Genomic DNA, 25,058 nt, shown 5'->3' with positions numbered 1-25,058 from the left:
TAATAAAGAGAGAACACGATTACCCAAAGCGAGTCGGCCTGAATTTTGTTCTTCGATTAGCTGTTCTTGCATGTTGGGATTTTCTGTGAATTTTATTTTTTAGAAAATGGAGGAAATTGATCACTTGGCGCACGAAAGGATCAAGGCTCAATTCGATGTAGAATCCATGAAAATCGTTTGGGCTGGTTCTCAACACACATTTGAAGTCTCAGATCGGATTTCTAGACTTGTTGCGAGCGATCCTGTAAGTATTTCCCAATTTAATTTCGTTTTCTAGATCTAGGTAGGGTATTGATCTACTATTGTTTTTTTTTTTTTGATTTTTTCGAATTGTTATTTTTTTCCTCACCAAGTTACCATTTTCAATGATATTTCTGCAACAGAGACTGTAATTGATGTATTTCATGAGTTTATAAACCAAAAATTACAAATTTTGGTTAATAAGCATTGGAATTAATATGGGTTTCAGGAAGCCTATTAGGTTTGAATTTTTGTATCCCTAATTTTAGCTTAATTAGCTAAAAGTGGAAGAAAGTTATCCGAAATTGAAGCTTTCAGGAAGATTTCTGGGGTTGTCTTGCCTTCTTATTTACCTGTAAAAGATAAAAGACCAAGAAGGAAAAAAAGAAAAAAAAATACATTTGGGTGCTGTTTTAAAATTATGGTTGTTACTATGATGATTTTTTGGTAACATTGTATTTTTCTGTGAAATTTGATCTCTATATTGCCTCATTTCATGGTTTAGGCTTTCCGTAAGGATAACAGAGTGATGCTAGGTCGGAAGGAGTTGTTTAAAAATACTCTGAGAAAAGCGGTTTATGCATGGAAACGAATCCTTGAGCTCCGTCTCTCTGGTACACACACCTCCATAGCCTTAAAACATTATTCTCTTTCAATGATGATAATTTCTCACTAGTGTTTAAATATTGGCTTCAGTTTATATTAAACTCTGCTATGTTTGGTTTCTTTTTTACTGTTCTTACATAATCTAACTATGCAACTTATATCATTACAGAAGAGGAAGCATCCAAGTTAAGGTTTTATGTGGATGAGCCCGCTTTTACAGATCTGCATTGGGTGAGTAACTTTTAGTCTTAGTCTTACTGTTGTTGGAGTAGCTTTTAGAGTTTTCCTTCTTTTCTTTTGGTAGGCATGGCATAAGTAGTTTGTGAGTTAGTGGGTAAAGGTGGTTTTTTCAAACTGGTGTCAATGACACCAACTTTAATATGATTTTTTTTGTTGGGTAAGAATTCTGGCTCTCATTAACAAGCTGGCAGGCGGGTACTTATATCTGTGTACTTCGAGAGTGGGAGGTTACTATTTGTAGATAATCCTACTATCTTGATCATATGCATGAAGTTTTGTGCCCTTTTCTTGAATCATGATATAGAAGAATTTAAAATGTTGATCAAGCAAAAGAACGACAAATAAGAAAATACTCAATCAAACATGGGTAAAACTTGTTAGATAGGGGGTGATTTGAATTTTATTAGTCAAATATGAGAATCACAAACTCACATGGGCATATCATCTCCTCATGCACGTTTTAACAGAACTTCTGTTCTTTAAGAAATTACTTGGACTGAAGAATAATCATGCTTATCCAAAAGAGAAAAAAGGAAATTAAATTCCTGTTCCAAAGTTCTTTCAAAAACTAAATCTTATGCCAATGAATCTGTTCACCAAATTATCAATCAAAATCTATTTTCCCCATATTTGTTTTCCAAAAGGAAACATTCATTAAACCCTAAAATTTTCAGACAATCTCAAGTCATGGCAACTTTTAGTAACAGTCCTGACTAAAAAAGAAATTAGTTTACCTGTAATAATCAAGCTCTTCTCCCTAAAGTCCTTAGACATAGTAAAAAAATCTTATATATCAACCTTAGATACATAGAAAAAATATCATAAATCATAATCTTGGGAGGAGCATTTTTCTAGTCTTTCCCAATCGGAGGTTCGTAAATCGACATTATATCATATGCCCATTTCTAGCTTGTGATGCATTATCAAGTAGACCAATTTCATCGTGCTTTGAGAATATCTGACTACAACATTCATATCTTATTGAAACATCTCAGTTTATAGGCCCATAAGTTTGGTTTGATGTTTGTATAAAATCAATACGAAGATTGGCTGAGGCTTCATGATCTCTTATCAGTTGTTATTTCACCTGTGCAAAGGAGACCTTTGTTCGGGGTAGATAGATGCTAAATGGAGTTTTGGTTGCTAACTAGTATATAGATTCATGAATCTGATAAGAGATTGTTTGCTAAATGTATCGGGAAAAGGAATATGATCACATCAATCGGGGCTTTCTCTACTTTTTGTTGAGGAGGATAAGATTTATCTTGAAATGTTGATGACATCTTAAAAAATGGATTTCATCCGCTTCATTTTCTATCTTTGATCAAATGGGTCTAGTTATGGGTAATTTTTTTTTTGATATATAAAGGAAACAAAAATTACAAGCGGTAGATCGAGATGCTCTACAAAAGATAAAAAAGAAACATAAGAAAAACAATAAAAAAGAACCACGGCTCCAAATGAAGCTACGACACCAAAATGTTACAAACACTATCCCAACGGACTAGGAAGTCCTCAAAGAAAACCCCTTTGAACTCCTTGAAGATCTTACACAATAAAAAACTAGAAACCCAATGATCGACAAGAATAACTCTTGATTGGATTGAGCCTTCCCTTCAAACAAAGTTAAACTTCAAAGCCTCCTCTTAGAATGACGAAAACTCATCCCTAATTGGGACCATTCCCCAAAGATATCTCTCACAAAACTTGGAATACAACACTCCACTCTGAACAAGGAAAACAAGTGATTGCACACCTCCTTTGCCACGGGACAATGCACAAGAAGATGATTAGCCGAATCCTCAGACCGCAAAATCTCCTTCTTTTCAATTGATCTAAAGTAAGAATTCTTTCCTTAACCGCAATCCACACAAAGAGAGACATCTTAGATGGCATCCTGGTACCCCATACAACTATGTGGGGGAAGGAAGCATCACCACTCCTATTCAAATCTTCATAAAACTCTCTCATAGAGAACAAACCTTTCCTGTTTGTTACCCAAAACCTAAGATCATCTCCAATCGGGTCTCCAGGATCATTATCAAGGCTTTCCAACAACTCTGAGTTCCCCAACACCTCCCAATCGTTTAAGGGTCTCCTGAAACCTAAGTCCCAAGTGCAACCTACAAGACTAACTCCTCAAAAGCTTGCTACTGGAAGGTTCCTTTTTCTTGAGATGGCAAACAAAGACAAAAAATGCTCCTTCAAGGGACCCTCACCACATTAGAATCCTCTCAAAATCTAACTTTATCTCCTCTTCCAACCTTAAAGGCCACCCTATTTTTGAATTGAGGAAGGACCTTTAAAATACCTTTCCATACCTTGCATCCATAAGGATTTTTAGCTTCGCCACTTTCCCACCCGAATGAATCTTCCCTGAATTTCATCACAATCACCTTGCACTACAATCCTTCCCTTTCCCTGCCAAACATCCAAATGCACTTTTCTAACAAAGCACCATTCAAAGAACTCAACTTTCTAAACTTGAGACGCCCTAAACTCTTAACTGTACAAACATTTTGCCAACTAACAAAGTTTAGAATTTCAAGTGGCGTGAGACATGGCCTCTAGGGCCCTCCCTCTATCTCTTCCTTTTTATTGTGGTAATAGAAACTTTATGGAGGTTGATTTCTAGAGTGGCTGAGGAAGGAAACCTAGAGTTTGGGTGTGGATAAACCAACTTCTTACTTCATTTCATGGATGGTACTTTGTTAGGCGTTTCCTAAGTTTGGGTGAGATTTTTGAGGGGTCTTCTGTGTTGTATTGAGGCAGTTCCTCACTAAGCATTAACATTACAAAAAACAAGGTATTTTTGGAGGGCGGTTGATAATATCGAGTCAATGACCAACACACTTGGTTGTCTTATAGATAGTTTTCCTACTTCATACTTTGGCTCTTCACTAGGTTCTTATTGTAAATCCAAGGTCTTTTTTTTGATAACTAAACCACAATTATATTAAAAGAGGTGGTTGAGATGACCAACCACAAAAACAGAGACTTACAAAGAAAAGGGACAAAGAAAATGGGAAAAACAAACACAAAACTCGCGGGAACAAATGGTCTCCCACTTGAAAACAAACTCTTCAAAGAAACCCCTTCGAAAACATCCAATTTACTTCAGTAAAATAACAACCCTAAAATTAATAAAAGCATGTCTTAATGATCCCTTTCAATCCCCGAGAAGATTCTTTTATTTCTTTCCAACCAAGTTCCTCAACACATTGCAAAAGGAAGCAGGGCCCAAAGCTTTTTTTTCCTACTAGAAAAACTAGTGGCACTCTAGCTAGAAAAGAGAGACACATGAATTAGGGAGCACCCAATTAACTTTGAATAAACTGAAAAAATGGTCCAAAGATTTTCCACAAAAGAGCAATAGATAAAAAGGTAGTTTATGGATTCCCTACTACCGTAACAAAAGGTACAGAAGTTTGGCGTAGCAAAACCTCTACTAATGAGATGATCCAGAGTGAGTAGCTTACCCGAGATTGCTAACAAGCAAAAAAAATGAGACTTTTGATGGGACCTTCGCCTCCCCAAATGGTGGCGACTGAAAAGGAACCAACCTCATTATTCTAGCATGTTTTTGATAGAGCTGGCAGAAAAACATCTCTTCTTGTTGCTGGTCCATTCCCAACAATCACTCCCAGAAGGCTCAAAGTGTAAAGACTCCAATTTAGAGGATAGGTCTACTAGTTCCTGAATTTCCCAATAATTGAACGCTCTTCTGAAACCCAAATCCCAAGAAGTTTCCATCCCATTTTGATTCACAAAGGCATAAATTGCCATGTCCTTTTTAGATGAAAGCTCGTTGAGTGAGGAAAAGAACACAGATAAAGAAGTTTCACCATCCCACTTATCTTTCTAGAAACGAACCCTTTCGCCGTTACCCACTTTATATGCAAAACACTTTTCAAACTTTTGAGAAGTGTTGACAATACCGTTCCAAAAACCGCAATTGAAAAAAGTTCTCACCTCCCCACTTTCCCAACCGAATCTCTTCTCTCCAAGCTTGGCCTTTATAATCTTCCTCCATAGACTTGTCTTTTCCATGCCAAAACGTCATAGCCATTTGCCGAGCAATGCATTGTTAGCCAACCTAAATCCTTTGATCCCCAAACCTCCCTTTTGCTTTGGTGAGTACTCCACTTTCCACTTAATTAAATGGTATTTTCGATTTCCATTTTTATCATTCCACAAGAAATCTCTGATCAACTTTTCCATTTTGACCTCAACACCCATTGTAATAGAAAACAAGGACAAGTGATAGACCGAGATACTTTTCAAAGTATTTCTAATTAGTTCAACTTCCTTCCTTTGGTCAAATATTTTACTTTCCAGGAGCTCAATCTCTTAGCCAACTTTTCAATCACAAGCTTCCAAATTAACTTACTTTTGTACGCTGCCCCAAGAGGTAACCCAAGATAACTAGAAGGGAAAGATTCCACTTGACAACCAAACATCTCTGCCCATCTAGAAATGTCTGGTACCAAACCTATTCCAAAGAACTTACTTTTCCTTATGTTAACTCTAAGGCTTGAAATCACTTTAAAGTAGCAGAGGAGACCCCTCAAAAAAAGGACTTGATCAAGCGAAGCATCCAAAAAGACAAGCATGTTGTCGGCAAACCGAAGAAGAGTTACATGAGGACTCCCTGGCTTGACCCTAAACCCTTCCAACTCTCCTAAACTTGACGCTATCTTGACCAATTTACAAAGATTTTCTCTACTAAAGCGAACAACAGTAGAGATAAAGGGTCCCCTTGTCCTAACCCTCTGAAACTCCTGAAGTGGCCCACAGGACTCCCATTGACCAAAATAGAGAAAACAGTTGAAGACATGCATTTCATGATCCACCCTATCTAGCGCGTGCCAAACCCCATTCGAATCATCAAATAGCTCAAAAAGTCGTAGTTTACATGATTATAGGCTTTGTGAAGATCGATTTTACACACTAAACCTGGGGTCCCCTTTCTCAATCTCGAATCAATACATTCATTAGCAACCAAGATCCCATCCAAAAATGGCCCCTCTTTCACAAAAGTCCCTTGCTCTTAGCCTATAATTCCTGAAATCACTTCTTTCAACCTTGTCGCCTAAACCTCTGAAATGATTTTATAAGTAGAGTTCAACAAACTAATAGGCCTGAAGTCTTGATTAGTCCACCGCCCTCTCTTTCTTCATAATCAGAACCACAAAAGTATTATTTAGCCCACATCCAATAAATTCTTCTCTTGAAGGTCATGGACAACTTTTAGAAGGTCAGCCCCCATTGTATCCCAATAACTTTTGTAGAATTCCATAGAAAAACCATTAGGCCCTAGAGATTTCTACCCATTCAACTCCAAAACCGCTTTCCACACCTCATCACTCTCAATTGGTTGCTCTAACTAAACTTGCTGTGTTTGAGAAATTGTGTCGAAATCTAACAACTTCGGATGTGGCCGATTTACATGCTCTTCCATGTAAAGATTTCTTTAGAATCCACAATACTCTCTTATCCTTCTCCCTTTCCCATCCTCGATGCTCTCTCCATTAATAACAACCCTATTATTGATCAAAAAATTAATAACAACCCTACACCAATTATTGAACCTTCTTCTTGTGTTTTCCATTTTATGGAAGAACTAAGTATTATTGTCACCTTTTTTCAACCATTTCACTTTTGCTTTTTTGCTTCCAACAAAGACAAATTATGAAATTCAGCTTGAAGATTGATTCTTTCTACTTTCTTCTTCTTCACATAAAGGTTTTGACTTTCTTCCTTCCTGTCTAAGCACTCAATTTCCATAATAATAGCTCCAAACCTTTAGTTTATCCTTAAGAGCCTTAATTTTATGTCTAAACATTGAACTTGGATCCCCAGCGAAATCGAACTCCTTCCACCGCTCATCCACCTTCTTGATAAAGTCCTCATGCAGGGGGCCACTTATTCTCAAACCTTAAAGGCCTTGGTCTACTAATCTAATTCCTGACCTTAAGGATTATTGGAGTATGGTCGGACAAGGGATTTGATGCGGAAAATTGTGAAGCTGACCCAAAATGTTCCTTCTATTCCCCAGTGAACAAAAATCTATCCAACCTTGACATCTTAGCCTCATCTTGATTGTTCGACCACGTGAACACCTTCCCTTCCAAGAGAATATCTTCTAACAACATGCAATTCACAAACTTTCCAAAAGCCCTCATACCTTTTGAGATAACACAACTTCTTTTCTTTACATGTGAGAACCTCACAACATTAAAATCACCTCCAAGACACCAAGGTTTTTCACAAAAAGTGGCAACATCAAACAACTCCTCCAAAAATTGCTCTCTTTTACTACTTCTGTTTGGATCGTATACTCTTGTGAAAACCCATTGAAACTCATTCTGGACATCCCGACAAAGAATAGAAACCGCAAAATCTCCCAACAGAGAATCTAGGTCCTTCACCCTATCTTTATGCTGCATAATTAGAATCCCTCCAGACAAATCAAAAGCCTGAATCCAACCTACATTGCCCCCCCACAGTTGCTTAATAGTTTTCTCATTACAATCCTTCAATTTTGACTCCTGAAGCGTAACTATTAGCGCGTTAACCAAACGAATTACTGCTTTAACCAAATATCTTTTCTTCCTACTTCCTAAACCTATTACATTCCAAGAGAGAAGCTTCAACATTCACCACTATTAGCAAAGCCCCTACTTTTCCTTCCATCACAGAGAGTGATGGTAGAAAGTTTTCATCATGGAAAATCTGTTACCTTTCAGAAGTTGGGAAGCCAGTATTATTATTATTATTATTTTTGATTTATAAGTTGGGGTTAATCCTCCCTCCCAATTCAATAAACTATTGAAAATAATTACATTATAAATCCTCCACTAGAATTCTCGACGACCCTTGAGGTATAAAGCTAGTACTAATAAATTTTATCTATATATATTTTTTTTGTATATGGGGAAGCTGGTATTAATTAGTAGTACATTGTTAATCATTTTTGTACATCTTTTATTATCATTATCCATCTTGAGACGTTAGAAAAATTGATTGGAGAGTTTTTAGGGAATGATATGGAGGATAATCAGAAACATCATTTGGTGGTTAAAAGACTATTTATTTATTTATTTATTTTTTTTTGGGGGGGTGGGGGGGTGGGCAGGCATGGGGTTTGGCTTAGAAAACTTAAAGTTGTGAACTTGACTTTTTGGAGAAGTTGTTGTTGGGATTTGGTGTCAAACACACTATTCTTTGGAGGAGGATTATCCTGGCCAAGTATGGCATCATGACTTTGGGTTGGGATGGTAGAGAGGTATGTTCTATGTATGGACCTTTGACCCAGGAAAATATCAACTATGATTAGAGAGCCAATCCCTCCTCCATATAAGATAAGCAGGTCGTCGTCAGGTAGTGATGGCTATTTCATTTCTTTGAGGTCCCAAAATTCCATCCAACGTCTATGGCCCTTGATTTTATTCATTGGGTATTTAGTAGTTATAAAGGAGTCATTGTCGATTTCCATTCCATATGAAAGTTAGTTAATCCTTTATTCATTCATTGTGCCATTGCTAGGGAGGTTTGGGTTTCTTTTTTCAACTTGTTTGGTGTTATTTGGAGTTTGGATCTTGTCCCCCGGTGTTATGTACCACTTCTGAAGCTGGTATATCTTGGTTTTTCATCTAGAGAGTAGTAATTGTGGAGATTGTTACCTTTTGTGGTACATCGGGGCCTATTGAAGGAACGTTACAAAAGGTATTCGAAGGAAAGGTGGAAGAGGCTTAGTCTATTGTTTTGTAGTCTATGTATTTTTATGGGATGTTATCGTAGGTGGATATGTATACTGCTTCATCCTCCATTCATTGTTTTTCTGTCCCTTAGGCTGGGATCCTTGACCTCCTAGGTTTGGAATTTCTTCTTTGCCATTTTGATAAAGATCTTTATCTATCAAAAGGAAAAAAATGGCATAACTCATGCAATTCCTGTTGGTTCCTGTTGCATTTGCTTACAGTTGGGTTCAAAGGAAGGCCAATCATGCGAACTCTCAAGAAGTATCAAAACGTGGCCTAAATAAAACGACAAGATAATATGATGTCACATTTTAGTAAATATAAAATTTATTTATTCTGGGAATATTTTCTTTGAAATATCGAGCATAGAGATCCATTAATTACTAAAAGGAAAAATAAAATAAAAACCAAAATCAATTTTTAGTTCTCTTATAGGAGTCAAAAGACCAAGGAGTGTTTAATTAAGAATTGATGTGAGACTACACTTTTTACCAGACTCCTATCACTAAGCTTCTTGTCCTTGCTGAACGACTAAACTCTTTTTGGACTTTTTAGTGCATGGCCTTTTTACGTCTTGGAGTCCACTTGAAATAATAATTAGTTCAAGCCCTGGGTTAAAGATCTCAGTCGTAGAAGCTTCAAAATTGGATTACTAAAATAAACCTATGAACCGAATGCTAAGTAAGAATTGGGTCTTTCTGTATTTCAACTCCCGAACCTCACTTAAGGATCACAATCAAGAAACTGTCATCCCAAGCATTCCACATGACAAGAACATCAACCCTGCACCACTCCCACACAGTTTTACTTTGATAGGTGAAGATATTGAGAAACAATTGTAGAAAGATCACAAATACTGTGGACAAACTCGCACTGTGCAAAGCGAAATTAATTCATCTACAATTAGATCTTAAAATGGCCTAGAGTTTATTTACTTGTAAAACTAAATCCCCCATTTCAGGTCTATGCAATGTCATTGAGTTTGATCACATAAACTAATAGTACAAATTTTGAATAATTACACACATACATGTTTGCACCTGGTTTCCTTCTACCTACCTTTCCATGCATGAATTAGTTATTATAAATTTTTTTTTTTTTCCTTTAGGGCATGTTTGTACCTGCTATAAAGGGACAAGGCACTGATGAGCAGCAACAAAAGTGGTTGCCATTGGCATATAAGATGCAAATAATTGGCTGCTATGCACAAACTGAACTCGGTCATGGCTCCAATGTTCAAGGACTTGAAACCACTGCAACATTTGACCCCAAATCTGACGAGTTCATCCTTAACAGTCCGACATTGACTTCTAGCAAAGTGAGTAATAATTTAAAGAATGCGCCACTCAATTTTCAAATAAATAACTTCTATTAGGAACTAAGGTACCCATTGGTCTAAAATTATATTGATTACCTTTCTTGACTATGGATCTGATGATACATACTCATTTTCTTGCAATCTTGTGAATAGTGGTGGCCTGGTGGTCTGGGTAAAATTTCAACACATGCAGTTACTTATGCCCGTCTTATAATAGATGGTCAGGATCATGGAGTGCACGGTAATCTTATACGTTTCTGTTTATAAAAAATCTGTGTGTGGAAACTGTTGTTATCTGTGTGGAAAATATTTTATTTCGTCTGACGAAGTTTTAGTTTTGCAGGTTTCATCGTTCAGCTTCGTAGCTTAGATGATCACTCACCTCTTCCAGGCATCACTGTTGGTGATATTGGGATGAAGTTCGGAAATGGAGCATACAACACTATGGATAATGGTGTCCTGCAGTTTGATCATGTTCGTATTCCAAGGAATCAAATGTTGATGCGGTTTGTCCCCCGCCTCTCTCTCTCTCTATCTCTCTCTGTCACACACACACATTCACTGATCTCCTTCTAGAGCCTCACACTATATCTGATCTCTTTTATCCACTCACCGGAGTTGTTAAGTGGCATGATAACATACTTACCATTTTCATTTAATCTTAATATGAACTATAACTATTCAAATTATGGGCAACAGAATATTATAACTTCTATATGTTTTGAGTTATTATTTTTTATTTTTAGCATTGATAAATTATAAGTATTATTAATGATTCTGTTCTGAGGTTTTCCTACAAATGTTGCAGGGTTTCTCAGGTTACAAGGGAAGGGAAGTATTTGCAATCTGATGTCCCTCGGCAACTAGTTTACGGGACTATGGTTTATGTGCGCCAAACAATTGTATCTGACGCTTCTTGTGCCTTATCACGAGCAGTTTGCATTGCCACAAGATATAGTGCTGTTCGAAGACAATTTGGTCCACAGGATGGTGGGCCTGAGACCCAGGTAATTAATGAATGTGTATTATAATGTATACTTGAATAGATAATCTTATCTTATATTTGATATGTAATAGATATCGTAATTTTGCAAGAACTCCTGCCATATAGGGCCTTGGATGGAAATCCATACTTGAAAGATCTAGGTTACGTTTCTTTTTTCAATTTTTTTTTGTTGGTAAGCCTATTTTTATTAAGATCTGTAACTTGGTGCTGGTGGGAAATGAACCCAGGTCTGTGGCATCATCACCTGAAGACTTTAGCAACCCCTAAGCCAAAAGTCAAATTATCCTAATGATTCATCTTATAGGATTTCCCCCGGGCTGTGGTTTCTTATTTATTTATTTTACTTTTTATTTTTTTGATTACTTTTCATGCTGCTACTGGTTGAGCTTGTTTTTCAACTAGATTAATAACACTAAAGTGATACTGTTTCCCACTCAATACTGAAAAATAGAGGCTCTTAACAACTTTAGATTAGTTGGCCTTTGTCGGTCAATCCCTGTCATGGAGAATTTCAATTGAGTGGTGGGTTGCAGTTGTAGGCCTGTTTTCGAAGCATACCCATATCCTGTAGGTAGACCATATCAATGGTCTACCAGACGAGTTACCTGGATTCCTCCTCCATATTACATTATAATGTTGAAGTCTTTCTTGTTTTTCTAATCTTTTATTACTTGTTTGGGAATTTTGGTAGATGACCAATGATAAAATCCTTCTCAACTTCATTTTAATGTCTTCCTTAAAAAGCTTTATCATTTGTAGGCTTTACCCTCCCAAAAAATTAAATAAATTAAAATTTGTCTTGTGAACAAAAGGTTGAATGCTCTCATTAGAAAGTTCATATCTTGACTTCTAGGACTCCAACTTTAAGCGATAATACAAGTAAAGGAATCCGTAGATGGTATGATAAAGTTAACCTACTATTAATAGTAATATCATTTTTAATAATCTTTTTCCTTTTATTTAGGCATGTGGAAAGGAGCATTTTCTTTCCTTCCTTTGGAAATCCCCAATCTTTATAATTTTCCTTTTATTCAACTGTCAAGCATCCTCACAATAGACCTGGATATTTAAAAAAAAAATTCTTAAATTTTATATCTGTAAATGAACTTAGTTGTCTTCAATTTTTTTTGGAAAATCTCAGGGTGGTGTCAATGAGTCTGGTTTGGGTCAGTTCCATGTATAGCCAGAACCGAACCCGAACTTAAACATCGGTTTCGGTTCCGGGTATGAGACCTTTGGAACCAGAACTGACCCAACAAATACTCGATACCCATTGGGTACCTGTTAAATTTCAAAAAATAAATTATTTTGACTTAATTACTAAGGGTCTTTTTGCTCAAATGGTACACATTAGCAATCCAACACCACAGCCCTCTAATAAATTCAAAAAACAATTTTTTTGGAGCTTGATCCAAGGTTTTGAGAATGGACAACTACTGAACTTCCACCCAACTTTTTAAAATTCAACGGTGAAAAATAACTTTTTTTGAATGTTTGTTTTTTCAAAGCTCATAGAATTTTGTACTCTACAACCCTGAATCATCATATCATGTTTTTGATGTCACATGGTGAGTCCAAGGACCCTTAGTAAGGGTGAAATCCTTACTATCTTAGTTAGGTAGTCGGATTCTTCTATTTGTTTGTACCATTTGAACTTTGAGAAGATATTGAATATTGAAATCTCTCTCCATAATTAGTAATTACTATTAATTAATTATTCAACGAAATAATAAATATAAACATCCTCTTAAATAATAATAAAAAAACCCTATTTACCCGTTTTCCCAATGCGTACCCGGTGGAGACCTGACTCTTAATGGGTCCTTAAAATGACTACCCATAACCAACCCGAAAATTAATCGGGTCTCTCGTAGTGGACCCAAAACCGATTAATCGGTTCCGGGTACATCGGGTAATCGGGTACCTGTTGACACCCTGCATTCATTCTGAGAAGTCAGGAGAAAGCTCCCCAAGGAAATAATCATACCACTCTAACGTTAAAGTTACCTCAATAACCTCTATAATGTAATGGATGACCCACTTTTTCCAGAATTCCAAGCATGGTATGATTGACAAGGATGAGGTGTGTTCAGAGTGCCCTTAGCATAGAAATTACCTAAATAACATCTATTAGTGAGTCTTCTGTTTGGTGCAGGAATCCTCACTGGTTGGTCATTAGGTTGATGGTCATATGCATATACAATTATAAATAACCACTACAAGAGCATCTTGTTTATTTGGAAAAAGAAGCCTTATTGCTTAATGGCGATTGCTCTAGCATGTGTTTACTATAGTTCTCGGTTACTGCAGGCGCATCTTGTTGATTTGAAAAAAAAAAAAAAAGACTTAGTCTCATGATGATTTTTCTATAACGTGTTTACTCTTGTTCTTGGTTATTTCCAAAGATTCTTCACTTGTAAACTTTGAAAATATTTTAAGGCTCATTTTATGATGCTCTCCTTTTCTTTAGGTGATTGATTACAAGACTCAGCAAAGCAGGCTCTTCCCTTTGTTGGCTACTGCCTATGCTTTCAGGTTTGTCGGTGAATGGTTGAAATGGTTGTATACAGATGTGACTCAGAGATTGCAGGCCAACGACTTCTCCACATTGCCTGAGGCACATGCGTGCACTGCTGGTTTGAAGTCTCTGACTACTTCCACCACTGCTGTACGTAAATGCCAGTCCCCTTTCATCAACACTTTGCTGTCCTTATCACTTTTGCCTTTCTGTTCATTCTTTTGTCATTTGTGTAGTATGTTATGTCTGAGGAAATAATTATGTTTTCGAAACTTTCATTATTTGTGTGCCATTTCTGATCTAGTCATAATAGAACTTGTACCTGTAATTTGTATGCATTGGATGCTTGTCTAGAAAATTAATCATCAAAAAAATCCTAAAATTGGTTTGGTACATATTACAAGCTGTATCAAAATGAGAGAAGCATGCACATAACACAACAAAATATTATGTGGTTTGGCAGTGTATACGTCCAGGGATGAGATGGGAGTGATTCACTAATTTTGATAAAGAAATTACATCCCAGGACTTATCCCATACCTCTTTCAAACCTCCAAGACCTGAAACCTTAGTTTCCTTTTTTTGGTCTTTTATGTGATAGGGTGTCCCCACATCCTTTGGAAGTGGGACTAACCTTGCGGATATTCCCTGCCACGACAAACAGGCATAACAGTAAAGTTTTGGGTGGGGAGACTTGTTCGCATGACCCTACGAAGCGCACCCAGATTGATGAATTGCAACTTCACCACTCGGGTGGTCCCAATTCTGTATCATTCATGCAACTCTAAAACGAGTTACAATTACATATTTATGCCCAAAATGCGAAATACCAAAATTCCCCTTGGTTTTGGGGCTCTGCCCCATAAACCCTTGGATAGGGGGACTCTGCCCCCTTGCTGCCCTCAGCAAGGGGCAATTCCATGGCCCTTAAGACTCCTTTTTGGGAATAAGCACAGTATTATACTCCCAACATATTTCCTCAAGTTATACAAAGTTATTTTCATATCCACAAGGCTTCTCACAAAATTTAACCGATTGTTACTTTTTGCATATATTCCAGTGAGGATCACTACTCATTCCATAGAATATTTTACTGAGTGGTAAATTTTAATTGAAATAATTAAATTTTAGGTATAAAATTGCAATATTTTGGTGGAAATATTTCAATGAACAATAAAATTATACCTAAATATTCTTTTATGAAAAAATGTTGTAAAATCTATATAATAAAACACTACGGTTCACTTCCCAATGTTTATCCCCACATGAGTAGGAGTTGAGATTTAACCTTTCCAATCTCGAGGACAACCCCCCACTTTATTTTACTTATCAAAAAGAAAAAAAAACACCCCACTTTATTTCCTTTTCTCTTCTCGTTTCCAATGATACTCTCCGACACCCTTCCAACTTTATTGTCTTTCCTCTTCTTCCCCCTTTTCAACAATTCCCCTCCAACTCAATTGCCTTTCCTCAACTACCCTCTTAAACCCAAAGGCACGAGCAAACTCCACTTACTAATAAAATTTATAAAAATAGCAAAAAATATAAATTATTTGTAAAAAGTACTTGTAAATTCATCATAATATTTATTTAGAAGAAAAAACATTTTTTTTTTGTAACGAAGGGTATCCTACATCCTTTTCAGGATGGGACTAGTCCCTAACCTTGACCCCACGAATGTTTCCCAATGTGCAGCATTTAAATCAAGAGGCCACCCAGTTTTGAACGAATGACCAGAGGGAGCAAGCCCCTGTCGCTAGTTTTACTATTGAGCCTTAGTTACATATTTTATATCATTTTATTTTGATTTTTCTAACCATATTAGTATTGGAAATATGTATATGCTTATTTCTATTTTACTATTGTTAGTTTTCTATGTAAGGGCATTTATGTCCATTCTCTTTTTAGTTTATATATATATATATATATATATATATATATATATGGGTCGGGTTCCTGCAACACACATTGCGACACACATATAGACAACGTGTTTGTCTTATATGGGCAAAAATGTTTGGAATGGGCTGATTTTTTGTGAGGATGATCTCTGTGATGAGAGAATCATCCTGGTAAAAAATCATCAAATTCCAAAACTTCTAACCCCATCAAAATTGATTTACAAAAATTGGACGGTCTATAATTTTTCAACAAAAATCGGACGGTCTAGAAGTTTTGGAATGGGCTGATTTTTTGCCAGGATGATCCCCTCACCATAGAGATCATCCTCACAAAAAATCAGCCCATTCCAAACATTTTTGCCCATATAAGACAAAACGCGTTGTCTATATGTGTGTTGAAATGGTTGTCGTTTGAACCTGATCCTATATATATATATCTATCAAGCTCTCATTATGAGACTTGAGAATTCTCTTCTACAATTCTTCTGGGTATCAGAGCCTTTAGAGGATCCAATGTCCCGCTTCTTGGGTTCTTCTCCTTGTTTGTTTTTTCTTTTGAAGTTCTTTGTCTCTCCTTGTTCCTTTTCCTCTCTTTTCTTCTCTCCCCTATTCTCTGGTTTTTTGAGATCCACTGACCTAGAGCAGTTTCGTTAGAATGTCTCTCCTTCGAGGGCTTTTTTTATTCATGTTCTCCTAATCGCATATTGCGATAGGATTTTTTATCAAGATTTCACATGTTGTGATTGATTTTCCGTGCTGTGTTGTTTGCTTTACAATAGGGTTCCTACCTTGTGATAGATTTTTTGGTTTAGATTCTACCCTACGCTAGGGTTTGTGTTTGTGATAAGGTTATTGGTGGACTGTTGGAGATCTACGATTGGCCTCTGCCCTTGCTGCTTCCCTACGAAACCCCCCTTAGGTATTACGACATCAACCGTTGGATTAGGTCTGCCCTACGATAGCAAAAGGGTGTTGCTGGAAGTTTTTTCTGCTCAAATTGGAGCTATTCTGCCCTGCGACAACAACTGGCAGGCTGTTTGCTGCCTTGCGACAACAACAGGGTTGTGCGACATTGATTCTGGGGTCTTTTACTGCCTTGGGACTGGAACTGGTAGGCTGTTTGCTACCTTGGGACAACAATAAGGCTGTGCGGCACTGGTTCTAGGGTTTTTTTCTGCCCTACGACAAAATCTCTGTGTGCTGTGTGGTGTGTGTTTGCCCTACAACAACAGTAGAGGTATTGTTGGGCTGTTTGCTGCCTTGGAAAAGCAATTGTGTTGCTGTTAGGGTGTTACGACAACATTCTGGACTGTGCGACATAGCTGGGCCCCCTTCCATGCTCTTTCTCTCTGATCTGTTCGATAAGGCTGGACGTTGTCTCCATATCATGTACTGAACATCCAAAGAATTATTTGAAGAAAAACATATTTGCACTTTAACATCAAACAAAGTATTTAAAGAACAACATGGCTTTCAACATATGCAAAACTGTCAGATAGAAAAATTTCCTTTATATGATCTTGATATAGTTATCCCATTACTTCACGTGATACAATCCATCGATAATTTATATATTTTTAATTTTGTGATTTGCTACCACTATATATTATATATTCTGTTAAAATTTGAAACATTTTTTAAATATCACTCTTTTGGGTGTGGGTGCTGTTTTAACTTGAGCTGCCATCTTCTTTGGTGACAGGATGGGATTGAAGAATGTCGGAAACTCTGTGGTGGCCATGGTTACCTATGTAGCAGTGGTCTTCCTGAGTTATTTGCTGTATATGTCCCTGCCTGTACATATGAAGGAGATAATATTGTTCTGCTTTTACAGGTCTGTGAACTATATTAATTTTTTGTCATAATCATCATTGCTCTTTTTATTGTTAATAATCCCAATATACTTCTCTGGTGGTAAAGTTTTTGGACTGTGCCTTTCAGCCAACTCATGGGCATTTATTCTCCTTGTATTTTCTGGTGTTTCCTTTTTCCTATTCTTAATAATTTTTATAGAGAGTTTCTATTGACATGCCAACTTTGGCTAACGCCACCCCAAGATGTGTGCTAATTCTTTGGTGATTTACATATGAATCGGGGTGGTGTTAGCAAAAGTTGGTGTGTCAATATAATCTCTCTTTTATATTACCAAGAAGAAAAAAAAATGCCCTCTTCTTCTGTAACCACATCATCCGGCATATATCCTATTCAAATCCATGTCAAGAGGGTTTTTACTGGGAAAGGGTAGTGGGGTAGGGAAGAATAGATTCATTATGGCAATAGGTATCTCAGACATTGAGCTTTAATTGCTGTATACGACACTTGGGGTTTTTTACATTGTAAAGTGTTACGCATGAAACATCGAGTGATGGCCATGAAATGTTTGAAAAATTTTCATTCGGGAAATGTGCTGGACTTACGCTGAAAATATTTCTTGTAGGTTGCGAGGTTTCTCATGAAGACTGTCTCCCAGTTGGGGTCCGGAAAGCAGCCTGTTGGAACGACAGCTTATATGGGACATGTGGAACATCTGCTGCAGTGTCATTGTGATGTTAAAAGAGGTATTATATCTTGTTTTTAAGTGCTTTCATTCAAAAAGTCTGCTTGGAAAATATACAATAAGGGAATAGTAGTTAACAGGATCAGCGGGAAAATTCCAAGAGCAAAGTAAATGCTTTAGTCAATCAATTCTATCCCGTTCAATGATATAAAATATGGTTTACATCCCTTATTTTGTAGATTAGTCTGATATCATTTCTTAAAAGAAGTAGAAACCATCTAAGAATTGTCCTAATAATTCTCAACTTGCAATACAAGTGAAATGCCTAGTCCTAACTTGCGAATCAAACAAATAATAAAAATCCTAACACCTATAAACTTATTGGTTACTTAACAAATGGAAACCTTGCCTAACAACTCACTAATTACTAACCCTATGGGACCCACAAAGTGCTAGTTTGACAAACACAAAAACTGCAATTCAACAATTTTACAAAGAAAAGTATTTACTATAAATAGTAAATCCGAAAATATTATATATTCACTTAAACTATAATTCGACTGAAGAGATATATTCCTTTTAGTGGACAGGACTTCAGGCCTTAATGGTCAAGTGCGACGAGCTCCAGAATGGGCTGAAAGTGGATTGAACCATGGACTTATAAAATATTAAGGTTTTATATGGAATTTGGGCTTTAATTCGCTGTTCTCATTGCCAAGAAGTGTGGAATTGCAATTAGATAGAATCTGTCGAGAATTTTTGTGGCATGGTAAAGACGGCTTGAGGAAACATCATTGGGTAAGTTGGACTAAGTTATCTTTGCCCAAGAAAAAAACGAGTTTGGGCATTCGTAATTTTGGTTCGATGAATTCGGCTTTTGTTGGGGAAATGTTTTTTGAGGTTTGAAGAGGAGGGGGAGAGTCTTTGGAGGAAAGTAATAGTCGATCAATATGGGGTGAGGGGAAATGGGTGGGAGAGCGGTCCAGCAAAAAGCGCGATGGGGGGTGATGTGTGGAAAGGTATTCTCAAAGGACTACAATTTTTCAAGAAAAAAGTGAAATACAAGGTCGAGAGTAGGACTAAGGTGAGATTCTGGGAGGACTGGTAGTGTAGCAGTGGTCCCCTTAGGGACATTTTTCGAGATATTTTTGATTTGTCTTTGAAAAAGAATCTAGTATTCTCAGTATTCAAGAATTTTGTTAATGGTACGATAAACTGAGACTTTGGGTTTAGAAGAACTTTCAATGATTGGGAGGTGGATATGTTAGTAAGGTTAATTGCTGTGGTGGAAAATAGATATGTGCAAAACTCAGCGGAAGACGAGAGTGTGGGAAGGTACTAGGGATGGGAGTTTCACGGTGAGATCTCTGTATGATGGTATTATCCCAACTAGTGATACAACTTTCCCTCATTCCTTTGTATGGGGTGGTAAGACACCCCTTAAGATATCTTTTTTCCTCTGGTTGGCGGCATTAGGGAGACTCGCAACGCTGGACCAGTTAATCAAAAGAGGCTTTATTTCCCCGAATCGGTGTTGTATGTGTGGTTCTCAGGCGGAAACAGTGGATCATCTATTCATCCATTGTCGGGTGGCTATCATATTTGGTCACATTTCTCATCCTTATTCGGTATAGTGGGTTGCTTTCCTCGTTCCGTTAAGTCGGTCTTGGAAGTTTGGTTGTCGTGGGGAGGTTCCTTCTCGTCTTCTAAGCGGATTCTTTGGTTCTTGGCTCCTTTTGCAATTTGTTGGGATATTTGGAAAGAATGCAACCGGTACATTTTTGAAGGGAAAATTTCGATGTTGGAAGGACTAATTCTTTCTATTTTGGAGTTCATGTTCTCTTGGAGCAAACTTTATGAGAAATTCAAAGGAGTCTTCTTTGAAGATTTTGTTGTGCGATGGGATAGGGTGTGCTCTTTGTCGTGAGAGTATCTTGTTGTTTGTGTTTAGTCTTGTTGTGCTTTTTGTTCTTTCTCTTTGTTCTAGGTGGGTCCTCTTGACCCCCTTTTGTTTTTTCACCTTTCAATAAACATATCTTTATCGATAAAAAAAAAAAATTTATTCGATACTGAAAACCAAAGAAAATCTGATTTTCAACCATTGGTTTGTGTGAACTCTCCTGTGTCAGAAAGAAGTTAGGGTCCATGATTTTCAGGGCTATGGTACTTCCTAGGGTGACTTTTGTTAGTGTGAGCATGTGTATACTGTAATACCTTAAGGACAGAATCTTAGCCCTTTGGAAAACAACAAAACTATACGATGTAGTGTTTAATGTTATCCAGGAAAAGATGATAGTGAGTGTACATGGGATTTTTTTAAGTATTAGGTGGGGTCTGGTGCAACTACAGTTTCAGGGACATTCTACTGTAGGGTCCCTCTTCATGCTTCTTTAAATTATTTAATTAAAATTAGTTTACAACAGTCGCTTCCCGCTCCTGCACACGAGTCCCGTCTTTATGCAAACGGCCTTGCAACTATACAACAGTCGCTTCCCACTCCTGCACACAAGTACTGTCTTTATGCAAACGGCCTTGCAACTATACAAAATGCAGCACAGATTGGTATGGAGAAAGAAGATCTTAAGATGAATCCGGCTATAGACAAGAGCTCAGCCCACCACATACTAAAAAAAGAAACTTAGCTTACCTACAAAGAAGTGAAATTATAATAATGAAGCATACAGTTGTAGGAAATCAATTGCAAAATAAACATACCTAACTTTTCTTAATCTGTCTGTAAATAATTGTATGACCATGATTTCATATTGTTCTGTGCATTCAAATCTGTATACCATACTGTTAATATTTTAGCTGATGCTCTCTGAGTGACATGACTCGAATTTTGTTTTTTGTGTGGTGTTTAACACCAATGTGTTCATTACAATATTTGCAAAGTACACTGATGCTACTTCTCTTACTTCACGTCAAACCTGTTGATATCTTTGCTGGAACCTGAATTAAGGCCCCTTCATGTTGGGTTAGAAAGTTTTACTTTATTATGGTTGCAGTTGAGGATTGGTTGAAGCCTAGTGTAATATTGGAGGCATTTGAAGCAAGGGCTGCTAGGATGTCTGTCGCTTGTGCTCAAAAGATAAGCAAAATGCCGAGCCAAGAAGAAGGTACGTTTTTTTTTTCTGCTTTATAATGAATTAATTCTTCTTCCTTGATCTAGTTTTTCATGGGAAATTTGATGTACTCATATTTTAGTAATATTGCAAAATTTTGGATGCTTTAACATCTGAGTGGGCCATTTAATGATTTCTTTCATCTTGTTTGTCGGTTCCTATTATCTTGCATGTGTGCCATGCCAATATGGCACTGTCGGGAGGAATGCTTCTAATCATCTTCTATCTTAATAAAACATAAGTATTTTGTAGAATATAAATGTATTTAAAAATCTAACAATTTCTTATTTTACATGCTCTTTTACCAGCCTTTGCAGAACTCTCTTCCGATTTAGTAGAAGCTGCTGTTGCCCATTGTCAATTGATTGTTGTTTCCAAGTAAGCTTCTCTCTTTTCTTGTCAATAGATCTGTTCCTAAATATAGATGAGAACCTACCCATTTCTCACAATTAGAATAAATTCAGTAAGCTCAAAAGAAATCCAGGCTTTATATTGTAAGTACCTTGCGAAGTGTAGTTACATTTGTATAGCCACTGTATACCCAAATAATACGTTAGTGTGGAAGACAAATCATATCTGGACCTTTCTCTCCATCTTTTTCGATCAATTAATTTCTTCAAAGAAATTTTTTGGCACTCCAACTTTTACTTATTACACCCCAAATTCTTAAATCCTGTATCGCACCCCAGTTAAAGATTAAAACACAATTCAAACATTACAAAGATTTGGCTGACGTTAATTAATCAACACTACAAAACTTTGTAACATTCATTTAAACAATTTCTGTAGTCGTTTACAATTAGGATTAGGTTCATATAAAATCCTGAAACTAAAAAAATAGTACTCTAAAAGAGAGAGAGAGGGAACTACTATTGGCACCCCATCTTTTACTAATTCTCAACCATTCACTATTTTTTTTTTAAATTTTTAGGTGGGGTGTAATGAGTAAAAGTTGGGTTGCCAATAGCAGCTCTTTTTTTTTTTTTTTTTTTAAATTTTATCATTGGGAGCCAATACCCAATAGATGCTTCATACCTACTTGTTACACAGTTTATTACCTTGTTCAGATTCATCGAGAAGCTAAAACAAGACATACCCGGAAAGGGTGTTAAAGAACAGTTACAAGTGCTCTGCAACATCTATGCCCTCGCTTTACTTCACAAATATCAGGGTGATTTCCTTTCCACTGGAAGCATTACTCCAGAGCAAGCCTCACTTGCAAATGATCAGCTTAGATCACTGTACACTCAGGTTTGTTTAATATTATTCTTTCACATCATCCAAAATCATTCTAGTGAGACCATTGCTGTTGATAACAAACTAAACTGTTATTCCTTGGTGTCCATTGCTAGGCCCGTCCGAATGCAATTGCACTTGTTGATGCATTTAACTACACAGATCATTACCTAGGCTCGGTTCTTGGCCGCTATGATGGGAATGTATATCCAAAACTCTACGAGGAGGCATGGAAGGACCCACTCAATGATTCTATTGTGCCTGATGGTTACCATGAATACATCCGCCCTCTGCTGAAGCAACAGCTGCGCAATGCTAGACTCTGAAGGTAGTTGCAAGAAAGTAGTGAATCCCATACATTTAGATGTATGTCTACGGTCACATTATTTAATTATTGCTAGCAATATCATAATTATTATTAATAATGAATAAAGCTACAGGGAAATTCCCACTCTCTTGTCTCGAAGGGTGTGGATGCTATGCAGTATTCTGATTGTTTCAATGGTGTATAAACGATTGTTTTGTTAATCAACTTCTGTTTTTTTTAATGGAAAATGGATGTTTTAGTATGGAAAAATGGCAATTCCTTGTCATCTTAACAATATATAATTTCTGAATGGTTTCATCATATTCTTACACTCTTTAGTGAATGTTACAATTGGCTATTGGCCGTACAATCAGTACAGTTGCTGTAGATCCAGGTCTTGTAATTGGTAAGAAAGCTCTTTGAACTATTTGATTGAAAAAATACGCAGCAGTTGTTCGAATGGTTTTAGGCATCCAACACATAATCTTGGAAAATGATTTGTAGAAAATCCAAAAGAGAAAAAAATTAATAAAGGAATAAAAGAACCAGTAGTTCACATATGGTTGACAGGCAAGGAAGAGGAAACCGGTTGTTTGAAAAATTTGTTTATTATCACACCTTGTTACACCCATTTGGACTCTCGAAATTGCATTAGAGGGAAAAAAGAAGGGGAGGTTTTTAATGATTTTTCTGAGTTTTTAATTTTTATTATGGCTTTGGTTCAGGTATGATGGAAATTGGATATGTAAGATTACCCATCGTTTGTAGTTTTTGATCGATCCATTTGGTTGCGACCTCTGTTAATTCAGTTCAGTGCTTTGGGCAAATAAAACTTCCCTTCATGTTTTCGTGAATCTTTAAGATGTCCTTTTGTTTCCAAACTAATGACATGCTCGACATTGTTCTATTCTTGAAGATTAATATAGATGACTTAACCTCTGCACAAAATCTCTTTTCATCCAAAAACCTGTCGTCTTCGACCTGTAGTTGTCTTCGATGTTAATGTTCTATATCCTTCTAGGTTCAGACGTCCCGTCAATAATTAGTCAATTTGAGATTCTGTGAAATTCTTGATAGACTTTTCTGTGGACAAAAAATCTCAAATTATTAGTAGGGTTCATGATCTAGATCTATATTAAAAAATAAAAATCATATTTTGCAAGGTCAAATGCTTTGAAAATGGACAATCACAGTATTATCAAATTTAAAATGCATTAAAAATGGATGATAAAATATTTTTCTTTCTTAAGAATTTTAAAATTCTTAAAATTTTGTTTTCTAATTTATGTATAATTTTAAATTTGATATTTACAAAAGTATCAATGCACAAGTAGAATATCCACACCTTTAGTATTACAATTAAAATAATTAAGGATAATATCGAAAAGAAAATTAGGTTAATAAGGAAAGTTTCCTGACTGCATCACCTTGTGGTTCATCTCATGCCACAGGAATGCAGAAGACTAAATTCTAAGAACTTAAAAAACAAAAAATCATAAAAAACTCATAAGAACTTTGGAAAAAAAGAACTCACAAAAATCTTATTTTTTTCAATGTTGAATTTTAATTTTAAGCTAGGGAGTTTTTTGACTCTAAATCTTTTTTTTTTTTTTTTTGAATCTGAGTTTTTCCATAAGTCTAGGCCAATTTCATAATCCATGTGGCCCAACGACGCTTAGTAAGATTTTGAAATCTTACTAAGTCAAGTTAGCTTGACTCTAGCGAAAATCCAATCTTATGGAGGATGCTTACCTCACAATCACATTTCATGAAAAATATTTATTGAAAAAAATAATATACATGTGTATAGTATGTGGACCTAAAAATACATGTATTTTTCGTTTTATTGAAAATAATCGGCAAAAAATTTACATTTATTTATTTTGGGTGCAATTGCTAACTAAAAAGTGAAGGACTTCTGGTTGGACTCGGAGTCAAGGACAATTGAGATTTGAGCTCATTATGTGATTTTCAACCCTATCTTAAGTATTTGTTAGAAAATACTCTGATGCTCAAATTAGACTACGAATAATTTATCGTTCTAGTCTATATGTCATGGTAGAAAAAAAATACTTTAATTTACTCTATATTCTTATTGATTTCTCTTTATCTTCTCATTTTGTTTGATTTTCAAAAAAATTTCTTTGATCTCAATTACCTTTCTAATCATCATAGATGATATTTTGAATTTTAAGTAACTATTCCAATTTTTGGAGTTAAACCATTTAAATCAATTTAAAATTAGGTTAAATTACACTTCACCCTTAAGGTTTGGCATAATTCCATGTCAACCCCCTATCA

At 36.3% G+C, this 25,058-nt stretch overlaps 1 protein-coding gene across 1 annotated transcript; it reads left to right on the top strand.

Moving 5' to 3' along the window:
- On the top strand, positions 1-23,027 carry LOC147391261 (peroxisomal acyl-coenzyme A oxidase 1-like). Its single transcript, XM_086457243.1, has 14 exons — positions 1-244; positions 746-854; positions 1,016-1,077; positions 9,958-10,167; positions 10,321-10,408; positions 10,511-10,673; positions 10,976-11,174; positions 13,644-13,841; positions 17,295-17,426; positions 18,030-18,150; positions 21,098-21,208; positions 21,523-21,592; positions 22,282-22,465; positions 22,567-23,027. The coding sequence occupies exons 1-14, from the start codon at positions 107-109 to the stop codon at positions 22,774-22,776; spliced, it is 1,995 nt and encodes a 664-aa protein (XP_086313369.1). The 5' UTR covers positions 1-106; the 3' UTR covers positions 22,777-23,027.
- Positions 23,028-25,058: the final 2,031 nt, after the last annotated feature.

The sequence above is a fragment of the Akebia trifoliata genome, chromosome 11 (assembly GCF_017979445.1).
Source record: "Akebia trifoliata isolate Shusen 1 chromosome 11, ASM1797944v1, whole genome shotgun sequence".
NCBI lineage: Eukaryota > Viridiplantae > Streptophyta > Magnoliopsida > Ranunculales > Lardizabalaceae > Akebia > Akebia trifoliata.
The sequence above is the reverse complement of the archived record's forward strand: the minus strand, read 5'-3'. Positions and strand labels throughout refer to the sequence as shown.

Coding starts and splice junctions, on each gene's coding strand:
- LOC147391261 (XM_086457243.1), top strand. CDS start 107: ATGGAGGAAATTGATCACTTGGCGCACGAAAGGATCAAGGCTCAATTC. Junction 10,409..10,510: donor TCAGGATCATGGAGTGCACG/GTAATCTTATAC, acceptor TTAGTTTTGCAG/GTTTCATCGTTCAGCTTCGT. Junction 22,466..22,566: donor TTAGATCACTGTACACTCAG/GTTTGTTTAATA, acceptor GTCCATTGCTAG/GCCCGTCCGAATGCAATTGC.